This window comes from Canis lupus, chromosome 29, assembly GCF_048164855.1.
Source record: "Canis lupus baileyi chromosome 29, mCanLup2.hap1, whole genome shotgun sequence".
In the NCBI taxonomy this organism is placed as follows: Eukaryota; Metazoa; Chordata; class Mammalia; order Carnivora; family Canidae; genus Canis; species Canis lupus.
This window is the reverse complement of record NC_132866.1, coordinates 33322747-33345680: the sequence shown is the minus strand read 5'-3', so window position 1 is coordinate 33345680 and position 22934 is coordinate 33322747. Positions and strand designations below refer to the sequence as shown.

The following is a 22934-nucleotide window of genomic DNA, read 5'->3' as shown; positions in this document are numbered from 1 at the left end:
CCCTCTGTTGGGAAGGAAAGACTGCCTGCCAATGGGAATGCTTGAAACTTCTCAGCTAGTTTCAAGGCAACTAGATGTTCAGTTGGGCAGTTTCTGGTATCTTAAGGAATGTTTCTTAGGCAGGCTTTGAATCACCAGGAAATGGTGCTTAGTTGAAGGCACACTTTAGAGAGCCTCCACACTGCTTTGGAATGATTGCCACACGGAGGTGAAAAAGAGGAAGAGGGCACATTGTGAGCAGCAGGTCCATGTGATGTGGGGGTGGGTGGCAAGGGCAGTTCCCAGGGTTTGCACTTTCTTCCCAACTCAGTGTCTTTGTACAAGGGGTCTAAGAGAAGCATCCTCTACTCTTTTCTTTGTCTAGATTGCTGTCCTTCCTCTCCTCCACTCCAGCCTGCCCCATTCATTCATTACTTTCAAAGTATCTACTTTGTGCCAATCACTAAGAATACAGTGGTAAGAAGAGCATCCTTCCAGTACTCACAGCAGAATCAACCTAGAAAAAAATTAACATCGATGAAATATGTCCTCGAACCTTTCATCACCTTGTCTTCACTAACCTCCTGATCAGTTCTATCTGTGCCCCTCCCACCCTCCCCCACCCTGCCCTGCCCTACTCAGACATTCCAGTGCCATCCTATTCTGTATAAAAACTCACTGACTCAAAACTACATGGCTTAAAGTGTTGCCTCTCCTCATATCATTTCATGATTTTTAAAGATGAAGCCATAGACTTTCATGGTGAAAAGCATAAAGATGTAATTTCAGAACTAGAATAGAACTTGCAAATAATTCTGACCAAGTGATCATTTACTTTATACAAAAGAAGAGAGCCAGGACTCAAACCCAGATATGCCATTCCTGGACTATGTCATTTCCACCCCACTCCCCTGCCCAATCCAAGGAGCCATGAAGAGGGCAGACAGGCAAAGGGTCAGCATGGACAGTCACCAGGATTTCCTTCAGTCATATCACACTGAACATCTTTTCCTGACAACTCTGGTAGCCACCTCTGTCTCCTTGCCTCTCTCTCCATCAGCCTTCTAATTTGTCTTTCTCTTATTCTTAATGATACTTGTATTTAGTTTTAAAATCCAGCACTGATTTGGCCCTTGCTCACCTAACAGACTTTCAAAGAGGAAGGAGGACCCCCCCCCCCAATTCACACTCACACTCTTTCATGCCATCTCACTCTGGACCAGAAGGGGAGAGAAGAAGGTCTCTAGACCTTGAGGACCAGTAGCATGTCTCTCTGCAATCAGTTGCTTTCCAAATAAATATCCCCCATGAGATGAAATCTGTATTAATGATTGAAAGAAAATATGACAAAAATCTTAAGGGTGATTACCTCTGCCAGATGATTATTTTATCCTTTAAAAGAATAACTTTTACACTTACCAAATTTTCTTGAAGAAATAATATTACAAATATATGTATGCATGTATATATATGAAAAAATATATATGCCAATGACATATATATCACATAAAAATATATATATGTATATGTTTTATGTATATCATAAAAGATGAAACACTTAAAAATACCAAGGCATGGAGTCCTGTCTATTCAGAGAGGCAAAGAAAATAGGTGATTTCACTCTCCTGAGCTGAGCATTCAAAAGTTCTTAGGTATTAAATATCACTGGTTTTGATAACAACAAACAAATTAGTTTTGTGGCCTTGATTATCTGACATAAGGTTTAAATATTCACCTACAGATGCAGAATTTTTACCTGGAATCCACTTCAAAAGCATGTGTATAAAAAAAATTAGTTGTGTGTGTTAATTTTCAGAACAAATGGGGATGCCTGGGTGGCTCAGCAGTTGAGCATCTGCCTTTGGCTCAGGGTGTGATCCTGGAGTCCCAGGATCGAGTCCCACATTGAGCTCCCTGCATGGAGCCTGCTTCTCCCTCTGCCTGTGTGTGTCTCTGCCCCTCTCTCTCTCTTTCATGAATAAATAAATAAAATCTTTAAAAAAATTTTTTCACAATAAATGAAATTGGTATTCTTTACTCCATTTTGCAGATGGAGAGGCAGAAACCAAAAGAGGTTAAATCAAGTAGGTGAAAGGCATACTCCTGAAAATGAGGATACTCAAACTGAAGCCCTTGTCTGCTTGAGAGGGCTTCACTCAGTGATGCCAGGGATGAGAACGACAGCCAGTTTTACAAAAGACACAGAACATATTTCAACTAGAGCCTCTATTAGGGAAAAGGAAATAATAATATGAAGCTGTTACTCTGTGAAGCTGGGAGGATGATGGAGGGAAAGGAGAAACTGAGAAAATTTAATGCATTCGATTTTTCCATTTTGTTCTCCAGTAGCAAGACTCAATGCAGGGATGGAATCTGAAGAATCAAATGATCCTAACATCAAGCCTAAAAACTCTAACCCTAACCCATGAAATGCTATCTCAATCTCTCTAGCTCTTTAAATAACCTAATAGGCACCTGATCTTCACTCTTTTCACCTAAGGACCAAATGCTGAGCAGGCTTCAGGGAGCATTGGGAAGTTGCTACTTTTTCTTCTTGGCCACCTTGGTGCAGAGTCTGCAGGAGACCCTATCCCACCCCACCCCCCACAGAGAATTTCCCTTAGGCCCCCAGATGCCTGAGATGGTTTTTGAAGCTCCAGGTGCTCCTCAAAGCTGAGTTTCAGCTGGTGCAACGAATCAGAGGGATGGCTCCCAATCTAGACTAACTGCAGTCCTAAAATTCTCCAGAGGATGAGGGCCTGAAACCCTGTGGGAATCTTGTGAGTAAAATGGGAGCTCCATCCTGAAACCCATCTCATGAAAGAGTTGATATCATCTGACCATTCAGGCACCCACATACTGACCCTGACATTTATTCACACTCCAGGTCAGTAACTTTGGGGCTTTATGAATGAAATAAAATAGCTGTTTTAGAATCACTAAATCCTCACTGGACAGAACCATTCCATACACACATACTAAGCAATGGGGTGTTTTTATTTATTTTTATTTTTATTTTTTTAAAGATTTTATTTATTTATTCATGAGAGACAGAGAGATAGAGATAGAGAGAGAGAGGCAGAGATACAGGCAGAGGGAGAAGCAGGCTCCATGCAGAGAGCCTGACGTGGGACTCGATCTGGGGTCTCCAGGATCACGCCCTGGGCTGAAGGCAGGCGCTAAACCACTGAGCCACCAGGGCTGCCCAATGGGGTGTTTTTAAAACCTCAACTTTATTCTTTGTTTCTTCTGAATTTAACAATACGTGCTTGATGATAAAAAAAAAATCTCACAATCTAGACGTCTATATAGCAAAAGTAAAAGATTCCAAATGTAAAAGATTATGTCTCCTTCTAGACCTTTCTTTATGCATTGTTAAATATGTGTCCTCCATCCCCAAGTGGAATTACTCTCTACTTACTATTCTCCAATTTCCTTTTTTTCCCCTTAAGCATCATTTTGTGTTAAATCATTGAGCTCTGCCTCATGTTTTAAAATTTCCTGCAAAAAAATAAAATAAAATAAAATAAAATAAAATAAAATAAAATTTCCTGCAACATATTCCATGCTAAGTATAAACCATCACTTATTTACACAATCCCTTATTAATGGACATGTAGGTTGTTTCCAATTCTTTTCTATTAGACATAATGCTAGAATAAATATCTTTCCCCAATTGTGCTCAAAATAATTCAACTCCTCTTCACTTGGTAAATTGGTAAATACTCTTAATTGGCCAGCTAATTAATGTGTGGAGGCATTTCGTATCTCTCTTCTTAACTTTGCATATTCTGCTGGTCTCCTATGTGCCCTATGCATCCTTCACCATTTACCCATCAGTCCGCACTGGAAAGCTACTTTATATTAAGGCTGTTGCATTTGTTTTGCAGAATAATTCCTGGGATTTCTCAGAATTGCTTTCCTAGGACATTCTCTGCTCCAGTCCCTTCTGCCTCCTTTCTTTTTATGCAAATGTAAACCCAGTCACTGAGGCCTCCCAAAGACTTTAGGGAAACTATCTAAATCCTTCTTGGGGGAAGCCTGGGTGGATCAGTGGTTGAGCACTTGCCTCTGGTCCAGGGTGTGATCCTGGAGTACCAGGATCAAGTCCCATGTCAGGTTCCTTGCATGGAGCCTGCTTCTCCTTCTGCCTATGTCTCTGCTGTGCTCTCTCTCTCTCATGTTTCTCATAAATAAATAAAAATCTTAAAAAAAAATAAATCCTTCTTGGACCTCAGGCATCCATCCAGAAGCCTTCCTGTCCTTTCTGGGTCTTACTTCCTCTTGTTTCTGCCTCTTTTATGAGGCCAGGCAGACTTCTTATGCCTACTCCTCAGCAAACCTAGGCATGAAGCTCCGTCCTATCTTTTTCAGAAACAATCCACTGTGAGTCAGTATTTCACTGAATTTTGGCAGTGGAACAGGAAGAGAGTCACATTAAGTGCAATAAATCCATCCACCACTTCTGTCTCTGGCACCTCTCATGCCTCCCTGCCTCCCCCACCCACTGGTCCCCAGAGTGAGAGCCTGCCTGTGACAAGAAGTCTTCAAAAGGCATAAAGCCTCATTTTACAGCCCAAGAATGCCAGCCTGCCCTCATCAGCCCCATCCCCCAAGGCTGTTGAATTAAAAGACCTCCATCTTGTCATGGAAAAATGATCTCTCTCTACCCCAGAAGCATTGTAGCCCCAAGTCTATGTCTTAACCGCTGCTTCTGTAGTTGGCCTTCACCTTGGCTTTGTGAGGCCTAGAGCTTCTAACCTTTGGGCAGCAAGTGGAACTCCCAGATTTGCTCATTGTTTAAAAGAACTGCCTTGGGCAGCAACGCAAACATGGTGCCTCTCCCTGGGCAACCCTGATGGCAGTAGTAATTCAGGACTTAACTGTTTCTTCACTTCACGCCCACTGTCCTATGACCCAGCCTCCTCTAAATTTGCACCTTGCAACCAGTTGCAGTTTGTTTCATCCACTTAGAAGTTCACACGAGAACTTTAAGACACATAACTTGGGAATGACTCAGGACTAGTCCAAGACACCAGAAAGTCTCTTCATTCAACTAGGCAGAAAGGTGAATTATAGAGACATTCTTTTGAAAAGTCTTCTTTAGCACATTTTATTAATCCTAATACCACTACAGTCATAGTGGTTCTTTCATATGGCCAATTTTCTAAATGTTGTTTATTTGGCAAGCCCTTCTCCTGCTTTTCCTCTCACCCTCTTCCCTGCTGCTCTTTGTTAAAAAGTAGACCAGATGCCAGGTACCATCGGGAGTTATCTCATTTACTTTCTCTATCTTGTGACACGAGGTATTATTACCTTCCCCTAAAAACGAAAAAGCTAAGTCCTAAAGAAGATTCATAGTTAAAGTCACACTGCCAGGAAATAGTGGAGTCAGGCAGGATTCAAACCAAGCTCTGAATAGCTCCAAAACTGCCCTTCTTTACATAATGAACCGTCATTGAGACTGGAACATTCAGATTCAGTTCCCATTCTTATGTTCCAAGGTCCATTGAAAAGAGTTTTCCAACCTACTCACAATTTCTAAAACTCAGGAAAACAACATAATTAACTTTAAAATAGGTTTTAAAAGTCTTGAATGTTTGCACTTGAGAAATCTCATATTAATTAGGGCAGGTAAAAGACAGAAGAGTTTTAAGAGTCTTTTAAATGGAATTTGAGAGAATTTTCAAGGACTTTGAAGGCCAACAACATAAGCTCTTTGCTTCAGTTTAGTTTTTAATTTTTTTGTGGAAGAAAAACATTCATAAGAAAAGTATATAACAGGTATATACACACACAAGTCTGGTTAAGAGAAAATGATCAGCACCTACATCCCTTCTTATCATGCAGGGGCCACTCCTTGTTATGTCTACACTTCTGCAATATGGACACATTTCTCTTTTCTTGATACCATCACTCCTTACTCATTAGCTTTGATTAGAATAATTATAGTGATTCATGAAAGAACACATAGAAGGAGAAAGAGAAAACAATTCCTGTGACAATAAGACAACTGGAAGAAAAGGAAAGGAGATGATTAAAAAGGATGGATGGAGGACGGATGGGTATTTGTGAGAAAGTTGTTTTCTGAGGTCAAATGAATGGAACTAAAAGAAAAATATAAAAAAGGAGTATATACTTTGGAAAGAATAAAACGATGTGCTGGCAGGGGAATAGGTTAGGTAGATCCCCAAACTCTAGAGCTATTGGCACTGTCACTTGGGGTTTGGCCATGGTCTGATGGCAAATGAGAAGAGAGGGAGGAGCAGGGGCAGCCTGAGTGTGAAGGGAAATGGGCACTGTCACCCATTTAGTTAGTCATCATTTGGGACATATCCCCTAGACTGACTAAGAGTATGAATCTCATATTCCATTCTACATAGAAAGATCAATGCCCAATGTCATTTTGTTGCTGGTGATTTGGGGGTTGTCAGTTTCTTTTTTGCCATGATACATAAAGTGCCATAAAGACTGAGTGAGCATTAAAGCAAAGAAACCAAGAATTGAAAATATGATAGTGGGAATGTTAGTAGTATTTTAGAAGAAGAAATAAAAAAGGTACTGCAAGTAATTTAGTGAAGTCAGGAAAGAATAAAAGGAATTCATAATTAAGTTTTATCATAAAATGCATTTTATTTAGTTTATCATTATAGTTTACATCAGTCTTTTTTTTTTTTTTTTTTTTTTTTTCCAGGAGCCTTGCAAACAACAATCTCCAGACACTCCCAAAAGATATTTTCAAAGGCCTGGATTCTTTAACAAATGTGTAAGAGGACCTAAGAAATCATTGATTAATTAATTTGTAGTAGTTAACAAAGAAGCCTAGTATTGATGTTTAGAATTTGTAATTGGCTTTAAATTTTAATTAGGGCCTTACAATTTAAATTTTAAATTGGCTTAAATTTTAAATTTACTTGAACTAATGTTTGAGTCTTCTATGGTATTTCCCACTGGAAATTCTGAACATAAAGTGCCCAGGCATTCCTTGGGGCAAAGTGTGTGTCCTATGGGAGGAGGTGCTGATAAGCGACTTTGAGGGGGTGGGAAGAGGAGGCCCAGAGTAAAATTTCAAGATGCCTTTTTTCTCATGAGGTCCAGGAAATGGGGCTACAAAAGGAAAAACATAAAGGAGTCTGGGAAACTGACCGAGTGTAGAAGAAAGGTTACACCCATGGGTTGGTCAGTCAACAGAGAAATGGAGCAGGAAGTGGGGGAAGGGAGGCAAGTTTGCCTTTTCTCTCCTTAGACTGAACAACAACTCTAGGCTTAATCCCCAGGAATTTGGCTTAAGCCCCAGGAAAGGGAATGAACTTAATTATTTTTGACCCTTTTTCAAACAAAAGAGCTTTCAAACTTTGACTTTTAAGCCTCAGAGTGAAAGATCTTTGTAAGGAATTTGTATATTTTGTTGTAAGCAAAACAAGTAATATATGCCTAACTCTCTCAAAAGCAATTTAGCTTCATTAAGTTCCTTCCAGACATTAGAAGGGTATTTAAATGGTCATAAGGTAGATACAGGGACAAATGAAAGGATATATGAAAAAAAAAAAAAAGGTTTCTTATCAATTAAGGTATTTTGCTACAGAATATATACTCAAAACAACTTTTCTCCAATCTGAGATCTGAGTCAAGTATTTTCTCCTAAACCTAGTATTTAACTTCAAATCAGTAAGCTAATGAAAAACTTTCTTTGTTCCTTCTGGTATTTCCCCAGCCCCGCCTCAATGCCTAGTGCCCCAATTCCTGAATGATGATTTATTTCCAAGAGAGTGCCAGAAGCAAGACACATCCAAGAGGGTCTCGGACAGACCACGGTTATCTGTTCTGGTTTACAATCACCCAGAGAAGTTCACACTCATTATTTAGGGTCAGAATATTCTTGGGAGATGAAGTCAGTCTTGGGAATGTCTTGGAAGTTAGATGATACGCCATGGCAGACTTGAGGATGCAGCTTATTTGGGTGTCATCCTCTGGCCCATCCTTGAGAAAAAAAAACAAAAAACAACAACAACAACAAAAACACACTTGAAATTGACTCGGTCTCTATGGAAATCCCATAATGGGTTTGGCCTCTTGGGCCTACTCTGATATGCCCAAATTAAGAATTATCTAAGAAGTACAAGGATCCTTGCCAACTTGTCTTTTAGCGGATTTCTTGGTTTTCTTGAATGTATCCCCCAAAAAACTTTTTTAAATCCTTCAACATTTAAAAATTATTCACGTACTGTGTGAAGATGAGGCAGTATCTATCGTAGGAATTCTGTGTGACTGAGAAGGGTCTAGGAAGGAGCTGGAATTTCTGAACAGAAGCAATGCAAATAAACAGAAAGCTTGGTGAGTTGGGATCATATGTGGAAACTGAAATTATCCATGCTGTATAGTTTATCACAGACATGAGCTGCTGTATGTCTGAGTTAACTCTGCTGTGTCAAAGCCATTTCCTATTAAAATTGAATTTGTAGACCATGGAATAGCATCCGGATGAATTCCATCTGTGAGGAAGAACAAAAACAAATAACTCCCTTGATTTAATTGAATATGATACAATAAGGACTATATTCTACCCTCTAGACCTGCACTGGCCAACATGGTAGCCACACATGTGGTTACCAAGCAGCATTCCAGGTGCATCTAAGGAGCAAAGCTTTAGATTTCACTTAATTCTTAAAAAAAAAAAAAAAAAAAAGATTTCACTTAATTCTTAAAAAATTAAGTAAAAAACTAAATTTAAATTGAAAAACAGATTCTCAGTTCAATTATTGAAAGAATTATGTTTGGAACAACTTGGACGTGTGAAACTATTTTTTCCAACTATAAATTTTATGAAATCTAAATATAGATCACATACTTCTGATGAAAACTTAGCATCCAAATTGAGATATTTTTTAAAACTGTAAAATATCTCATTAATAATGTTTGTATTGGCTACACATCTAAATGATAATATTTTGTGTGAAATATTAAATAAATTATATTATTTTAAAATTAATAAAATAAGTTATTTTAAATAAAAAATATTTTAAAAATTAGTTTCACCTACTTCTTGTTACTTTTTTCAGAAATACAGAAAAATTTAAATTACATATATAGTTCACACTGTAGTTCTACAGACAGCACAGCTCTAGACAGAGCCACCTTTGATCCAAGAGGGAATAAGTTATGAAGTTCTATTGATTGGGTGGCATTCAAGGATGAACTGTGGGAACTCTCTAAAATGAATTGTCAGTCAAGTTCAAGGTAGATCATGGGGCATGATGTAAAACTGGGTAAAGGCATTCTCCATATGTTAATTGCTGAAGTAGAAGTCATACCTGTTTAGGTAGAATAATCCTACAGCAAAAGCAACTGAAGTTTGTCTTTCAGGGACCTGAGAGGGAATTCATTTAATTGTGATTGTAAACTGAAGTGGCTGGTAGAATGGCTGGGCCACACCAATGCAACTGTTGAAGACATCTACTGTGAAGGCCCCCCAGAATACAAAAAACGCAAAATCAATAGTCTCTCTCCCAAGGATTTTGATTGCATTATTACAGGTAATTATTCCAAATCATTCCACCTCATAAAGCTAAAAATAGGGCTACATTTTTGTGTGTGCAGAAATTGATATTTTTTATATCTTTAAAAGCCAACCAACCAATTTTACTTTTTAAAATTTGATAAAGCATTAAAACTTTGTGTGTTTAAAAGCAAAGTAAAATTATCATTTTACTATTACTCTTAAATAAATGTATCTCTTAAGAACATTTGAGATCTAGCCAAGAGTGACGCATTAGCACATGGTTATTCATCATCATTTCCTATTTTTGCAGAATTTGCAAAGTCTCAAGACCTGCCTTATCAATCACTGTCCATAGATACTTTTTCTTATATGAATGATGAGTATGTAGTCATTGCTCAGCCTTTTACTGGAAAGTGCATTTTCCTTGAATGGGACCACGTAGAAAAGACCTTCCGAAATTATGACAACATTACAGGTATGAAAAGCCTAATCATATTTTGAATAGAAAGTTAAGCAAGTTGGACCAAGGGCAACAGAAAAAGACAACTGATATAGGGGATGCGTGGGCAGGCTTAGAGTCCTTTAATTCCCAACTGTATCATTTACTAAGTGACTGAGGACTCTCCTAAACCTCAATTTCCTGACTTGTAAATGAGAATAATAATACCTAACTCACAGGATTGTTGTAAGATGATGTAATCATAAGATAATGTGATCACATATTCAAGAAACTTAGCATAGAAGTTAGCAAAGTAAATATGCAATAAAAGATGGATTATTTTTCTTCAAAAGAAAAGTATTGGACTAGGAATCATGAGTTTTAATCCAGGTTCTGCCACAAACTAGCTGGGTGAGCTACTCACCCTCACTGAGCCTTCCTTTTTTCTTAACTATGAAATAAAGATGTTATTTTAGATCAATGACTCTGCAAGCTCTGTTGCACAAATGTGACTCCTAAAAAATGTTAATGTACGCCTTGTGACAAAAATGGTTTTTGGTTCAATAAATCTGTGAACCATATCGCCCTCTTAGAGATTCATAATAATATACATATGAGGCTCTGAGAAGTCTAGCAGTGAGGAAGCCTCTTTCCAGTGTTTTGTGCATTTAATTTGAGCTTGGGAACCACTTTTTTTTCCATGAAAACTTTTACTTAGGTGACCTCTTAAATTTTGTTCTCATTTCCACAGGTTTATAGTTTTTAAACAAGTTAGAATATGGAGCTTCCTCTGAAACGTTTCCATCAGCTTTAGCTTCTAACACCTTTAAATCTGCTCCTAAGGGGGACCTGGATGGTATAGTTGGTTAAGCATCTGCCTTCAGTTCAGGTCATGATCCCAGCGCCCTGGGATCAAGCCCCGCTTTGGGTTCCCTGCTCAGAAGAGAGTCTGCTTCTCCCTCTCCCTCTTCCTGCTTATGTTCTTTCTCACTCTTTCTCTCTCTCTCTCAAATAAATAAATAAAATCCTTTTTAAAAATTTAAAAAAAGAAATCTGCTCCTAAGAACGTTCAAACCTCCCTGTATAAGAGTACCCTTTTTGGGTGGGAAGGGTCATAATTAGATTGTGTTGGTGGCCTTCAGCCCCATTACTTACAGGATCAAGACAGGTCTGGAGTTTGCTTGAGACTGAGGTGCCCAGATGAAGAGATTTTCTCCAAACTGAAGTCCTCCCAGAAGCTTCCTTCTTTCTCAAGGAGGAAGATCATGCTTCCCTTTCTCCCAAACCCCTCAGTTTTCCAATGAACTGCAACAGCTTTGTGCAGTTTAAATTAGGTTCTTACCTGTGTATAGTCTATCAATTATTCTAGATGATTCTTCAGATGAACACTTGAAAGAGAAATGAATCACATATATACAGACTTTCAGAGGACATTATCTCATCAAAGATAACAAATATATTCCAAATGATGCATCCACTTGAAAGATATTGCTAATCATTCATGGTGTTCTTACTTACAGAGCGCAGACAGAGCTACAGAATCCTTCTCAACACAGTTTTCCAATCAATCAGTTGATCAGTATTGATACATAGTTGAGATCTAGTGGCCATCCGTGATCTAGTCCAAACCCTTATTGTACAGAGTGAAAACTGAATTACAGAGAAGCTAAGTGATTTTCCCAAAATCACACAATCACTGGAATCCTGAAAAGTGTCACAAATAGAATAGTTTCACCTTAGTAGAAAGAGTTGATGCAGATCTTACTGCTTTGGAGCTTTCAAAATTAGAAAAGTCTTGAGGCCCAGATTTTCCCTGCTCTGTTTAGATTTCCTAGAGCCAAGCTCCCTCTAGTTGATCAGAATTTACTGATATATGTCAAACTCTTACTGAAAGGATACTGAACAAGGATACTGATCCATATTGTTTTCTGCAATATCCCAAAATAACTTTCAGGAGTTTTACCTGTGACTGTAAACCTCTTTTCATTTTTCTCAAGGATTCCTCTTCCTTGTCTTCTCTCTTGCCACCAGTGACCTAAAGCATCAGAAAAATGATAAGTGGCATCTCTTTCCTTCCTTAGGGGAAAATCAGGTTATTTTTAGAGCAAGAAGCCATTCACACTAGGAACAAACTAATTACAGGTAGAACCATGGGCTACCCAGATCACTGCTCAAGACTTTGTAAGTTGGGGGACGCCTGGGTGGCTCAGTGGTTAAGCGTTTGCCTTTGGCTCAAGTTGTGATCCCAGGGTCCTGGGATCAAGTTCCACATCGGGCTCCTTGCGTGGAGCCTGCTTCTCCCTCTGCCTGTGTCTCTGCCTCTCTGTGTGTGCGTCTTTCATGAATAATTAAATAAAATATTTTTTTAAAAAAACAAAACAACTTTGTTTCAAGGTTTCTAGAAACTTGTGGGATTCTAGTCCAAGTTGGAAGCCCTGGAATAGCTCACCTCCCCAAAGGTTGGGTTAAAAGCATAGAGACTCTGGTAGACCTGGATTTGATTCCCAACTTTGCCTTCTCCTAGCAGCACTGAACCTCTCTGAGCTTCAGTCTGCTCACTTGCAAAAGGGAGGATAATGATATTTATGTCTTAAGATTATTGGGAATTTTTAATGCGATGATTTGGCAAAGCACATAGTTAGTGCTCAAGAAATGGCAACTTTCATTAGAATTATGGTAATTAACTCATGATGTGTCAGGGAAAGCAATGCTTTCTTTCTGCAAGAAGTGAGAGGAGAAAACTCAGGCTGTAGCTGTGTGTCCTGAACGTCTAGTGCAGGTTGGATGTGACTTGACAACTCAGTTTTCGGTAACAAGGCCTCATGAGGCACAAAGGCACAGAACTTCATAATCCTGCTGCCATTGGGCCTTGGAGATTGGCCTTGCCTATTCAACCAAGGAAATGTCTTATTCCAGGCTGATCTTGGTGGAAGTTGTATGGCCTCAGCCTGCACATTTACATGCTGCAAAAGAGGATGGCCATCCAACTAATCTCTCATTTGTCTTTTCCCAGGCACGTCCACTGTAGTATGCAAGCCTATAGTCATTGAAACTCAGCTCTATGTTATTGTGGCCCAGCTGTTTGGCGGCTCTCACATCTATAAGCGAGACAGTTTTGCAAATAAATTTATAAAAATCCAGGATATTGAAATTCTCAAAATCCGAAAACCCAATGACATTGAAACATTCAAGATTGAAAACAACTGGTACTTTGTTGTTGCTGACAGTTCAAAAGCTGGTTTTACTACCATTTATAAATGGAATGGAAATGGATTCTACTCCCATCAATCCTTACATGCGTGGTACAGGGACACTGATGTGGAATATCTAGAAATAGCCAGAACACCTCAGACACTCAGAACGCCTCATTTAATCCTGTCTAGTAGTTCCCAGCGTCCTGTAATTTATCAGTGGAACAAAGCAACACAATTATTCACTAACCAAACTGACATCCCTAACATGGAGGATGTATATGCTGTTAAGCACTTCTCCGTGAAAGGTGACGTGTACATTTGCTTGACAAGATTCATTGGTGATTCCAAAGTAATGAAATGGGGAGGTTCCTCATTTCAGGATATTCAGAGGATGCCATCACGAGGATCCATGGTGTTCCAGCCTCTTCAGATAAATAACTACCAATATGCAATTCTTGGAAGTGATTATTCCTTTACTCAAGTGTATAACTGGGATGCAGAGAAAGCCAAATTTGTGAAATTTCAGGAATTAAATGTTCAGGCGCCGAGATCATTCACGCATGTATCCATTAATAAGCGTAATTTTCTTTTTGCTTCCAGTTTTAAGGGAAATACACAGATTTACAAACATGTCATAGTTGACTTAAGCGCATGACACACCAAATTCTGTGGCTGCCATCAGAAACTTTCTACAGTACATGATCCGGATGAACTCAATGCATGATGACTCTTCTTATCACACTTGCAAATGAATGCCTTTCAAACATTGAGACTACTAGAACCAAGCACTACCAGTATCTCCATCCCTAACTGTCCAGTCCAGTGGTGTGGGAAGTGACCTTTTATAAGACAAAATTGAATCGTGTGACTGTTCTTTGCAGTGAAGATGTGTAAATAAGTGTTTAATGGTATCTGTTACTCCAAAAAGAAATATTAATATGTACTTTTCCATTTATTTATTCATGTGTTCAGAAACAACTGCCAAATAAAATGTTTACATTTTCTTTCATATCCCAAAGGTAATCATTTATGGTTGTTTTATTCTTGGTGATGGTATGTTGAAGAAATAGTATTATACAACAGGGTTATGTTTAGATCAAGAGCTCATGGTATGAATAAGGAGTGAAAATGAAACACTAATATTCATTACCCAAGATTTATGAACAGGTTTTTTGGCTGATTTGGAACATTTAAGGGTGTTTCCAAAGGTCATAGCTTTTAAGAACATTTTGTGGTGAAATAGTGACAAATTTAAAGCAGGATAGAGAAATTTACTTATTACAAATTGGAAGGGAAGACTAATTGGAAATAAAGACTAGTAAGGCCAGCATCCTTTTCCTATCTGATAGCTCTAGCTAAAAAAAATATATTCAAAAAACTTATTAAAGAAGTGAAAGTCAAGATTTTGAATTTTAAAAACTGTATTTAGGGACTTTCTAAGTGTCTGAACCTAGAATCATCTAAGAGCTGATTGAGATTGTAACCTTATACTACTTGCTTCAAATTCACCCTATATGGAGGCCTCCTAATCTGATTAAGGATACTTCACTTCTAGACATCAGTTCGGGTGTTACTGACATGTTGCAGAGTACCCAGGAGGCTCATATTTGATTTCTAAACTCCTGCTCCTGGATCACATGGATTGTTAGCACCTAGCACAATGCCTATGATAGGGTAGGCTCTCAAAACTGCTTTTGAAGATGCATGTGTGTCCTCCTGATACAATATAATAATAAACTTCTAAGTCCCTCTGATCTAATCAGTCCTATTTATTGAGTACCTGTTCAGAATGGGGTATTGTTCTTGTGGTGTTGGGGAGAAGAATTGAGGAGGAATAGGACATGGCCCTTACCCTCTGGGGCCTTAGATTAATTGGAGGGTTAGGACACAGAAACCTACAGAGTAAGCTGTAAGTGCCAACCATCATCTGAACATTCTGATTATAAAAATCCTGGGAGTATCAAAGATGAGTTCCTGGAGGAAGTGGTCCTTGTTTGAACTTAAAGGGGACATATGGCTTCAAAAGGGGATCACGGCGGAGAAGATACTCATGGCATGAATTGGTTCTGTGTGAATCAGAGCTTCCTCCAGCTTTTTATTCCCCACAATCCTTTGCTGAATGAATGGGTAGGGGGAGGAAGGCAGACAGCAACCCCACTGCCAGCATATACTAGGCAAAGTTGAAGCACCAAAGGTACACACAATGGTTACACATTTTCCAAGAAGCAATACCTCAGGAAGTTATACATAGGAAACAAATTCCTTTACCACGTGAGGAAGATATTAACTGACACTAGAGTTATGGGTGATAAGAAGTCTTACCTATTCCTGATCTTGTGCCCAGGGAGAACTGGCCTTTGGATTTCTTTATTTTTTTCAGTTCCCTTTTTCTATAAGCGGCATATATGCTGTTGAAGAACACCTGCTTTGTACAGACTGGATTTAAATCCAGTCTTGCCATGTCCTGGCAAGTTACTGAAGTCCTCTGAATCTCAGTTTCTTTATCTGTAAAGGGACAATAATGCCTACTCCAAGAACAGTGGAAGGATTAAATGAGATAATATGCATTTGGTGGATTGAATTTTCCAAATATGGCCACAATATTTTCTAACCTACATGTTCTATGAGAACTTTGCCCCTCACCTCGTCAAGAGGTAGTGCCTAATTCCATTATTCTTAAATCTGGGCAGGCTTGTAATCAATAGAATGTGTAGAATGTGGTGGAAATGATGCAGTTTGGCTTTTGAGCCTAGATCATAAAAACAACAAAGCTTCTATCTTGTGAACTGGGCCAATTGCTTTTGGAACTCAGAGCTGATCCTACAAGATCCCACTAGGTTGAAGCCACCATTCCGAGGAAGTCCAGGCTTTGGTCGACAGCCCCAGCTGAGGTCCCATTTAACATTACATCAAGCACTGGTCATATGAGTGAAGATGCCTCTGGGTGATTCCAGCTCCTCGATGTCAAATCTTCCCAACCGAGGCCCTGGACATTATGAAGCAGAGACAAGCCATTCCCAAAGCATCTGGTCCAAATTCCTGACCCACAGAATTTATGAGCATAATAAAATGGTCAATTTAAGCATCTAAGTTTTGGGATGATTTGTTACATTGCAGCAGTGATCAGAACAGCACACAAAGTACTTAACAGAGACCTGACACAAATTAGCACTTACTAAGTGTGCTGGCTCCACACTCAGAATATTGCATGCTTCTGGGTCAAGCTCTACATTATTACCTTAATGTAATTCATGGTCATTTCCTTTTGAAAGGATATCTCTTGTTTTCAATATGTTGCCAGTGTTCTAACTCTGTGCCAGCCTATCTGCCGAGTTCAGAGATGCAGAGATGAAAGGCCTAGGGGATCCCTGGGTGGCTCAGCGGTTTATTGCCTGCCTTTGGCCCAGGGTGCGGTCCTGGGGTCCCGGGATCGAGTTCCGCATCGGGCTCCCGGCATGGAGCCTGCTTCTCCTTCCTCCTGTGTCTCTGCCTCTCTCTCTCTCTCTCATAAATAAATAAATAAATAAATAAATAAATAAATCTTTAAAAAAAAGAAAGAAAGAAAGGCTTAGATTCTTTGTTTTCACAGAAGCATGACTATTTAAATTGGCAAACCGACTCTCTAATTTACCTGAAACCTGAGAGCTAGAGATACGAAGCAAAGTGAGCAGAGGGAGGCAGCTACAACCTAAGCCTACAGACAGTCAATCCAGATCTTTCTTCATCACATGGTACTACCTTTCAACACCTCACCCTCCAATCTAAACATAGGATTGTAGATGGGGAAGAGGTGAGGAGTGAGAAGACTGACAAGAATTTAAGAAAACTGAGAAGGACAGATGGTAGGGCCCATGTTCACAGGAATTGGCCAATCCTTCCTGAGAGTTGCCCTCTCTCTCTCTCTCTCTGTACCCATCTTCTATCCTATACTATATAACCCTGGCTCCTCTCCAGCCAAAGATGATTGAACCTGGAGGAACTCCTGATCCAGGGTTCAGCCCGGAAACTGGACTGGGCTCAGCCTGAACTGATCTAGTTCTCTCTCCTGGATATCTGGATTTAGGACCACAGCGGCTGGGTCAATTGGCTACAGGCATCAGATTTGTAAAGTGACTATCTTAAATCAGGTTCCCTCAAAGCAAAGGGATTTACTGAGGGAGTGCTCTCCTGTTATACTTATAAGGGAATAAGACCAGGGCAGGTGAAGGTTCTACACAGAGACGTCCTTTCAGGAGAAGTTAGCTTCAGACTGACCCCAATCCAGAAATCCAGAGTGTGAATCGTACCACACAGTGTGTCCTGCCTTGAGGCAAGGAGAATGGATGTTTATACCTCCCATCTGATAGTCTTTGACCAAAGAGTATGGGGACATGAAAGAGATGACCTCTCAGACATCTCCAGCAATGAAGGCTCCCGTTGGCTAAGGACAATCCTCCGGATAAGTATGCAAATCTAGGCTGTTATGAACTGACACCCATGGCAGCTGCAGGATGGGTACTTCAACCCAATAAAGAGCTTCTGGGCAGGAAACAAGGGCATATGCTACAGGCACAGTGACAGAGACGCTGAAGACACCATTTTGGAGCAGCTGTAAGAGCAGAGGAAGCTGGTCTGAAAGGTAAGAAGAGAATGATGTAGAAGGTCAGAGAGAAGCGAAGGTGAGAAGCTATAGTCTGAGGGGGAGGAGGAGGAAGAGCAAAGAGAGAGAGAAAAGGGAGGAAAAGGAAGAGGGAGGGAGGTCTGGTGACCCTGGTAAATTCGCCTGAGAACCAGACTCTGTGAAGCTAACATACACACATTTATTAGATGGTACCCTTGAGATGCCACCTGGAAAGGATGAGAAGAAAGGAGAATTTGACAGAGAGCAGCTGAGTCGTGATGCAGTTCCAATAAAAGCAGCCCTGTAGGGAACTGAGATTTTCCTTCTCAGGTATCCCAAGTTGGAGCAAGGAGACCCACCAGATCTTTCCACCTCCATGGTGATTAGTCACTGGATGTAGGCTGGAAGAAAGCATGGCCCCAAGTGAGGCTGCGTTTTAACCACAGCAATCCCCAGAGGCTAGCAGAGGTAACAGAGGCTGTTTCTGAGTCCTCCCAGCAGCTAGGAAAGTAAGTCTTTTATTCCTGAAGGAGGATCTGGGCAATGCAACACAGCATGCACCACAGGGGGAAAGAGGGAGAGAGAGAAGAGTGGAAGAGATTCCTAGTGACTGTCCATTTCCCACTCATCCCTCATTACATGCAATGGCATTGCCTGCCCCTGAATTCCTTGACGTACTTCTGGAACCTTCTACTAACAACCCTGTCCCACCATCACCACACATACACATTTGGCTTTGTTCTATGTTAGTTTGAATGGATTTCTGTATTTGCCACACAATTATCTTTACCTAAGTCAGAATGTATAGGCATAGTTACCTCAGTGTGGATACGATGCTGAGTACTGGATATTTCCATCTCCTTTTCCTCTGCTATTCAAACTGCTTGATTTCTATTGATCTTATCTTCAAGTTCACAGACTCTCTTCTCTGTCATCTCTTAGCTCATTTCTTTAAAGAGTAATATTACTTTGACTAGATCAGAGCTGCTCACTTTAAAAAAATTGTTCCAATGTTTAAAAAAATTAAACTGTGGAAATTAAAAAAAAAAAAAACTCCAATGTATTTTTGGCCAATGTCTTTCCATTGTGTTGTGGACCAATATTTTTGGAAATTAAAATAAAAATGAATTACCAGAAAATTAATCACACACTTCATTATTACGGCAATGACAAATTGCCGTAAAAGCTCCTCAACATTTCCTCTCAAGTCGTGTACTCATTCCATCCCAAACTGATTCCAGACTCCATCTGGCCTGACATTGGTCCTGGGATCACATCTGTAGGTACACTGACTAGTCAATGAGGGCTCCACTCCCTCAACGCAGTTCTTACATGTTGATCTTAGTGTGGGATGTAGATGCATTTTAACATGATTGAATGGATGTCCATTGCATAGAACATCTAGGACCACCACCAGCCTACGAAGACCTTCAAGTGGCCCTATAAAGTCCTAAAGATTGAGTTCAAAATCTAGCCAGCTTCTTCTTCCACTCCAGCATCCTCTGTTTTACCCACACTTTCTTTAAACTCACAATTTGCCAATCCCTGTTCATCTGAGCATGTACTTGCTTCTGTGCCCAGGCTACCCTACCACCAATAATGCCCTTTCCCAACTCTTCTACCTTTGGACATCTTAGTCCTCACCTAACCACCTAGATATGGTTTCTCCTTTCTCCAGCTTTCCCAACCCATGGTTTTTACCATAAGCAAGGTTCATAGTTCATTCTGCCTTGTATTATGGTTGGTTGTTTTGTATCCATCTCTCCTACCAGGTTACACATCTCTGCAGGTCAGGACTGTGTCTTAGGGGTCTGTGATTTTTACATCCCATCCCCCCCTTTATCCCCTGGAATAGTCTTATGTTGTAGAAAAAAAGCTGGTGGAAATGAAATAGCTTTAAGCCCACCAGCTTTAGCCTTCTTGTTTGCATATCTCAGAAGCAGCTTCCTCCCCTACAGCAAATTTCCAGCCCCATAAAGAATCCTGGTCATGGATTACCCCAAAAGAATAGACCTGCACAAGCCCACCTGCTTCCCCGGGATAACTGGGGTATTCTAGAAGATAAAGAGACATAATTTCTTTTCTAAATAAATCTCCATTCAAGCATAAGAAGCAAATCTACCTAAAAACTGATCCACAAAAATGAAGGATGGGAACTAATTTAATTAATCCATGGAGACCCAAGAACAAGAAGCTTGATACTAACACTTTCAGAAAGTCTATGCCCTTTGAAAGTTTTATCCCCGAGAAGGATCCACATCCGTGGTCGGCACTACTCAGATGTCCCGAAAGAAGCATCTTCCCTAGCTGAAGCCTTTAACAATAATTCTCTGCAAAACTGTGTCCCAGAAATCAGTCCTCCCAACAGTGCCAGATCCCAGGACAACTGTTCTTTGTCCTTTATTCCCTTAACCTTGTCTACCCACACATATTTAACAATTCTAAAATAAATAAATAAATAAATAAATAAATAACAAAAAACTTTAGAAATTGTAATATTTTAATTTAATATTATAATTTATATTTTAACATTTTAATTTCATTATAATAATAAGTGGCATTTATTAAGCACTTACTATGAGCCAGGCACTATACCATGTGCTTTATCTGTATTGTTATTCCATCCTCTGTGATTCTGCAATAGGGCATTGTTTTACAAATTAGAAAGCTTAGTCTTAGAACAGCAAAGTAACTTTCCCAGCCACATAGCCAGTTAAGATGCAATGTCAAGATTCATTTTGGGTAGCATCCATCAGTGACACACCATGCTATAAAGTTCTTAAAGACAAAATATATATTAAAAATTCAGAACTCAGGGTGCCTGAGTGGCTCAGTGGGTTAAGCGTCTGCCTTCAGCTCAGGTCAGGATCTCAGGGTCCTGGGACTCTTGGGGTGTCTGAGTGGCACAGTTAGTTGAGTGTCCAACCCTTGGTTTTGGCTCAGGTCTGATCTCTGGGTCGTGGGATTCAGCCCTCAGTAGGGCTCTTCACTCAGCACAGAGTTCGCTTAAGATTTTCCCTCCCTCTCCCTCTGCTCCTCCTGCTTGTGCTGGTGCTCTCTCTCTCTCAAATAAATAAATAAATCTTTTTTTAAATGTCAGGACTCTTGTAAGCTGCCAGATAAACACCCCAGTCAGGAACCCAGAACATTCCAAGTATCCTAGGACTATTGACTAGTACTTACACCAATGGACACAAAAAGCTCAATTTTATCAAAAACATTTCTTGAACATCTATTATAGGCAAAGTACTATGGAAGATGGTATGAAGAAAACAAAAATGAGCGAGAAATTGTCCCTACCCTTAAAGGATTTATGTACCTCTGGGGTTTATTTCTAAAAGGCAGCATGCAAAAACAATAAAAGGGGCAAAAGTAAGTTCTATAGGGATCTAAGGGAAAAGTGAAACATGACCTGTGTTTTCTTGCTTTTTGCCTGTAGATCTGACCTGCTGTTGGCCACAATATTTCTCTCTTTAGAGCAGTGGACATAGTAATTAACAACATGTGTTTAGATGCAGACAGACCTGGGTTTGCATTTCATTGTGGCTGCTCACAAACTATAAACTTAGACAAATTAATTAATCATTAATCATTTCTCCACCCAGGATCTGATCCCTGAGGAGACATAGTGGTTTGGATTCTTTTTGTTATAAGTTGCTGAAATCCAACTACAATAGTTTAAATATAAAAATACATATAACTTTAGAAATACCTGGACCAGATATTCAGATGCTATTTTCATGAATCTGTTTATCTCTGACTCTATTGTTGACTTCTATCTAATCAGTCTCTCCTTTTGTGGTAGAGAAATACCGGGATCCCTGGGTGGCGCAGCGGTTTGGCCCCTGCCTTTGGCCCAGGGCCCGATCCTGGAGACCTGGGATCGAATCCCACATCAGGCTCCCGGTGCATGGAGCCTGCTTCTCCCTCTGCCTGTGTCTCTGCCTCTCTCTCTCTCTCTCTCTCTCTCTCTCTGTGACTATCATAAATAAATAAAAAATTAAAAAAAAAAAAAAAAGAAAGAAAGAAATACCCATCAGCTCCTCCAACAGGACATCTTGCCAATTTAGCTGTGCTTAATAAAAACACAGTGCTCCTTTTCCAGTAGTTCTAGCAAAAGTTTGAAGCTGATGCTCATTGGCCCAGGGCTCATCCCTGAAGCAATTGTTCTGGCTAAGGAGAGAAGGCTCTGATTGGCCGGGTGTGGGTCACATGCCCACCCCTGGAACCCATGGGTGAGAATCATGTGCAATGAGATTGAGGTAAGAGTATTTCCCTAAAGCAAAATTGTAGTGTTGTTAAAAAGGAAAAAGGATGCTGAACAGGCAAAACAACAACAGTCATCAACTGGAGGTGTGGTCTCTGTGGAGAATCTCGATTCAGAGAGCCAGAGTTACCAGGAAAGGGGCCACACCCTTAAATGTGTCTAGAAGCCCTTCACTAAAAGGTTTCAAAGAGTCCTTCCGGCTCCTATTTTGCAAAACTTGACAAAATATAATCTCCCATCTTTGTCTATTATTCATGACGATTCACTGTTACAATTGCTATATACATTTGTAAATGGTGTTCTCTCAAACATTCTGTTTTAAAATATTTAAACTGATATCCTCTGTTTCAAAATGATGTTTTCCCAAGTGAAATCAAGCTGCCAATTCTGATTTAGTGGCCACCCATTCCCTGGGAGATGAGATCAAGCATTCCTAGCTCACTTTTTGTTCTGGATGTGCTTCCACTTCAGATCAATCTTCACCTGGCAAGGGCAGCTGTCTCTTTGCTCTGATCACCTTGAGACTGGCTTCAAGATTAAAATCTTAAAGGCTCCTTACTGGCCCAGGATTCTCCTTACTTAGCTTTCCCACAGGTATCTAGGCATTAGCTGGAAATTATCATAGATCAACCTTAGCAAAGAAGAGAAGAACACAAAACACTGACTTCTATTAATAATGGTTCCCCCAACTGGTTTCCCTCCCAGAACCACCTAGAAAGCAAAAACTAACTATCTAGCTTCCTGGGACCCCACCTTAGAGCCACTGAAACTGAATCTTCAAAGAACAGGACCCAGGAATTTTTTATTTTTAAACATTCCTTAGGTGATTGTGATGTTGTTAGCCAATCACATTGAACTGACCAGCAGCACATCAGGAACACCAAGCCTGTGGTTACAATACTTGGCCAAAGCTTTCCAATGTGCTAGCTTTAAGGATTACCTAAAGCAAGACATTG

General features: G+C 39.9%; 1 protein-coding gene and 1 long non-coding RNA gene across 15 annotated transcripts in view; one reads left to right on the top strand and one right to left on the bottom strand.

Moving 5' to 3' along the window:
- The window catches only part of LGI1 (leucine rich glioma inactivated 1), a 38860-nt gene extending 24731 nt beyond the window's left edge, over window positions 1-14129 (top strand). Inside the window, exons 5-8 of one of the 3 annotated variants that reach the window (XM_072806003.1) lie at window positions 6674-6745; window positions 9343-9512; window positions 9789-9953; window positions 13712-14129. In XM_072806003.1, coding sequence (XP_072662104.1) covers window positions 6674-6745; window positions 9343-9512; window positions 9789-9953; window positions 13712-13749 — 445 coding nt within the window. In that variant the 3' untranslated portion in view covers window positions 13750-14129. Of the gene's footprint in view, window positions 1-6673; window positions 6746-9342; window positions 9513-9788; window positions 9954-12930 lie in introns of all 3 variants that reach the window. The other 2 variants (XM_072806001.1, XM_072806002.1) reach the window with 2 other exon arrangements.
- Window positions 6555-22799, bottom strand: LOC140621111 (uncharacterized). 12 transcript variants are annotated; one of them, XR_012020839.1, is made up of 8 exons: window positions 22421-22725; window positions 20288-20346; window positions 18530-18739; window positions 15434-15616; window positions 11881-11952; window positions 11436-11621; window positions 8205-8471; window positions 6574-7959 (listed from the first exon to the last, which is right to left on the bottom strand). It is a non-coding gene; the product is annotated as an uncharacterized lncRNA (long non-coding RNA). The 12 variants fall into 12 exon arrangements; XR_012020835.1 differs by lacking the exon at window positions 20288-20346 and having other exon boundaries at window positions 6575-7959; XR_012020846.1 differs by lacking the exon at window positions 20288-20346 and having other exon boundaries at window positions 6575-7959; window positions 11436-11547.
- Between the last annotated feature and the right edge of the window lie 135 nt (window positions 22800-22934).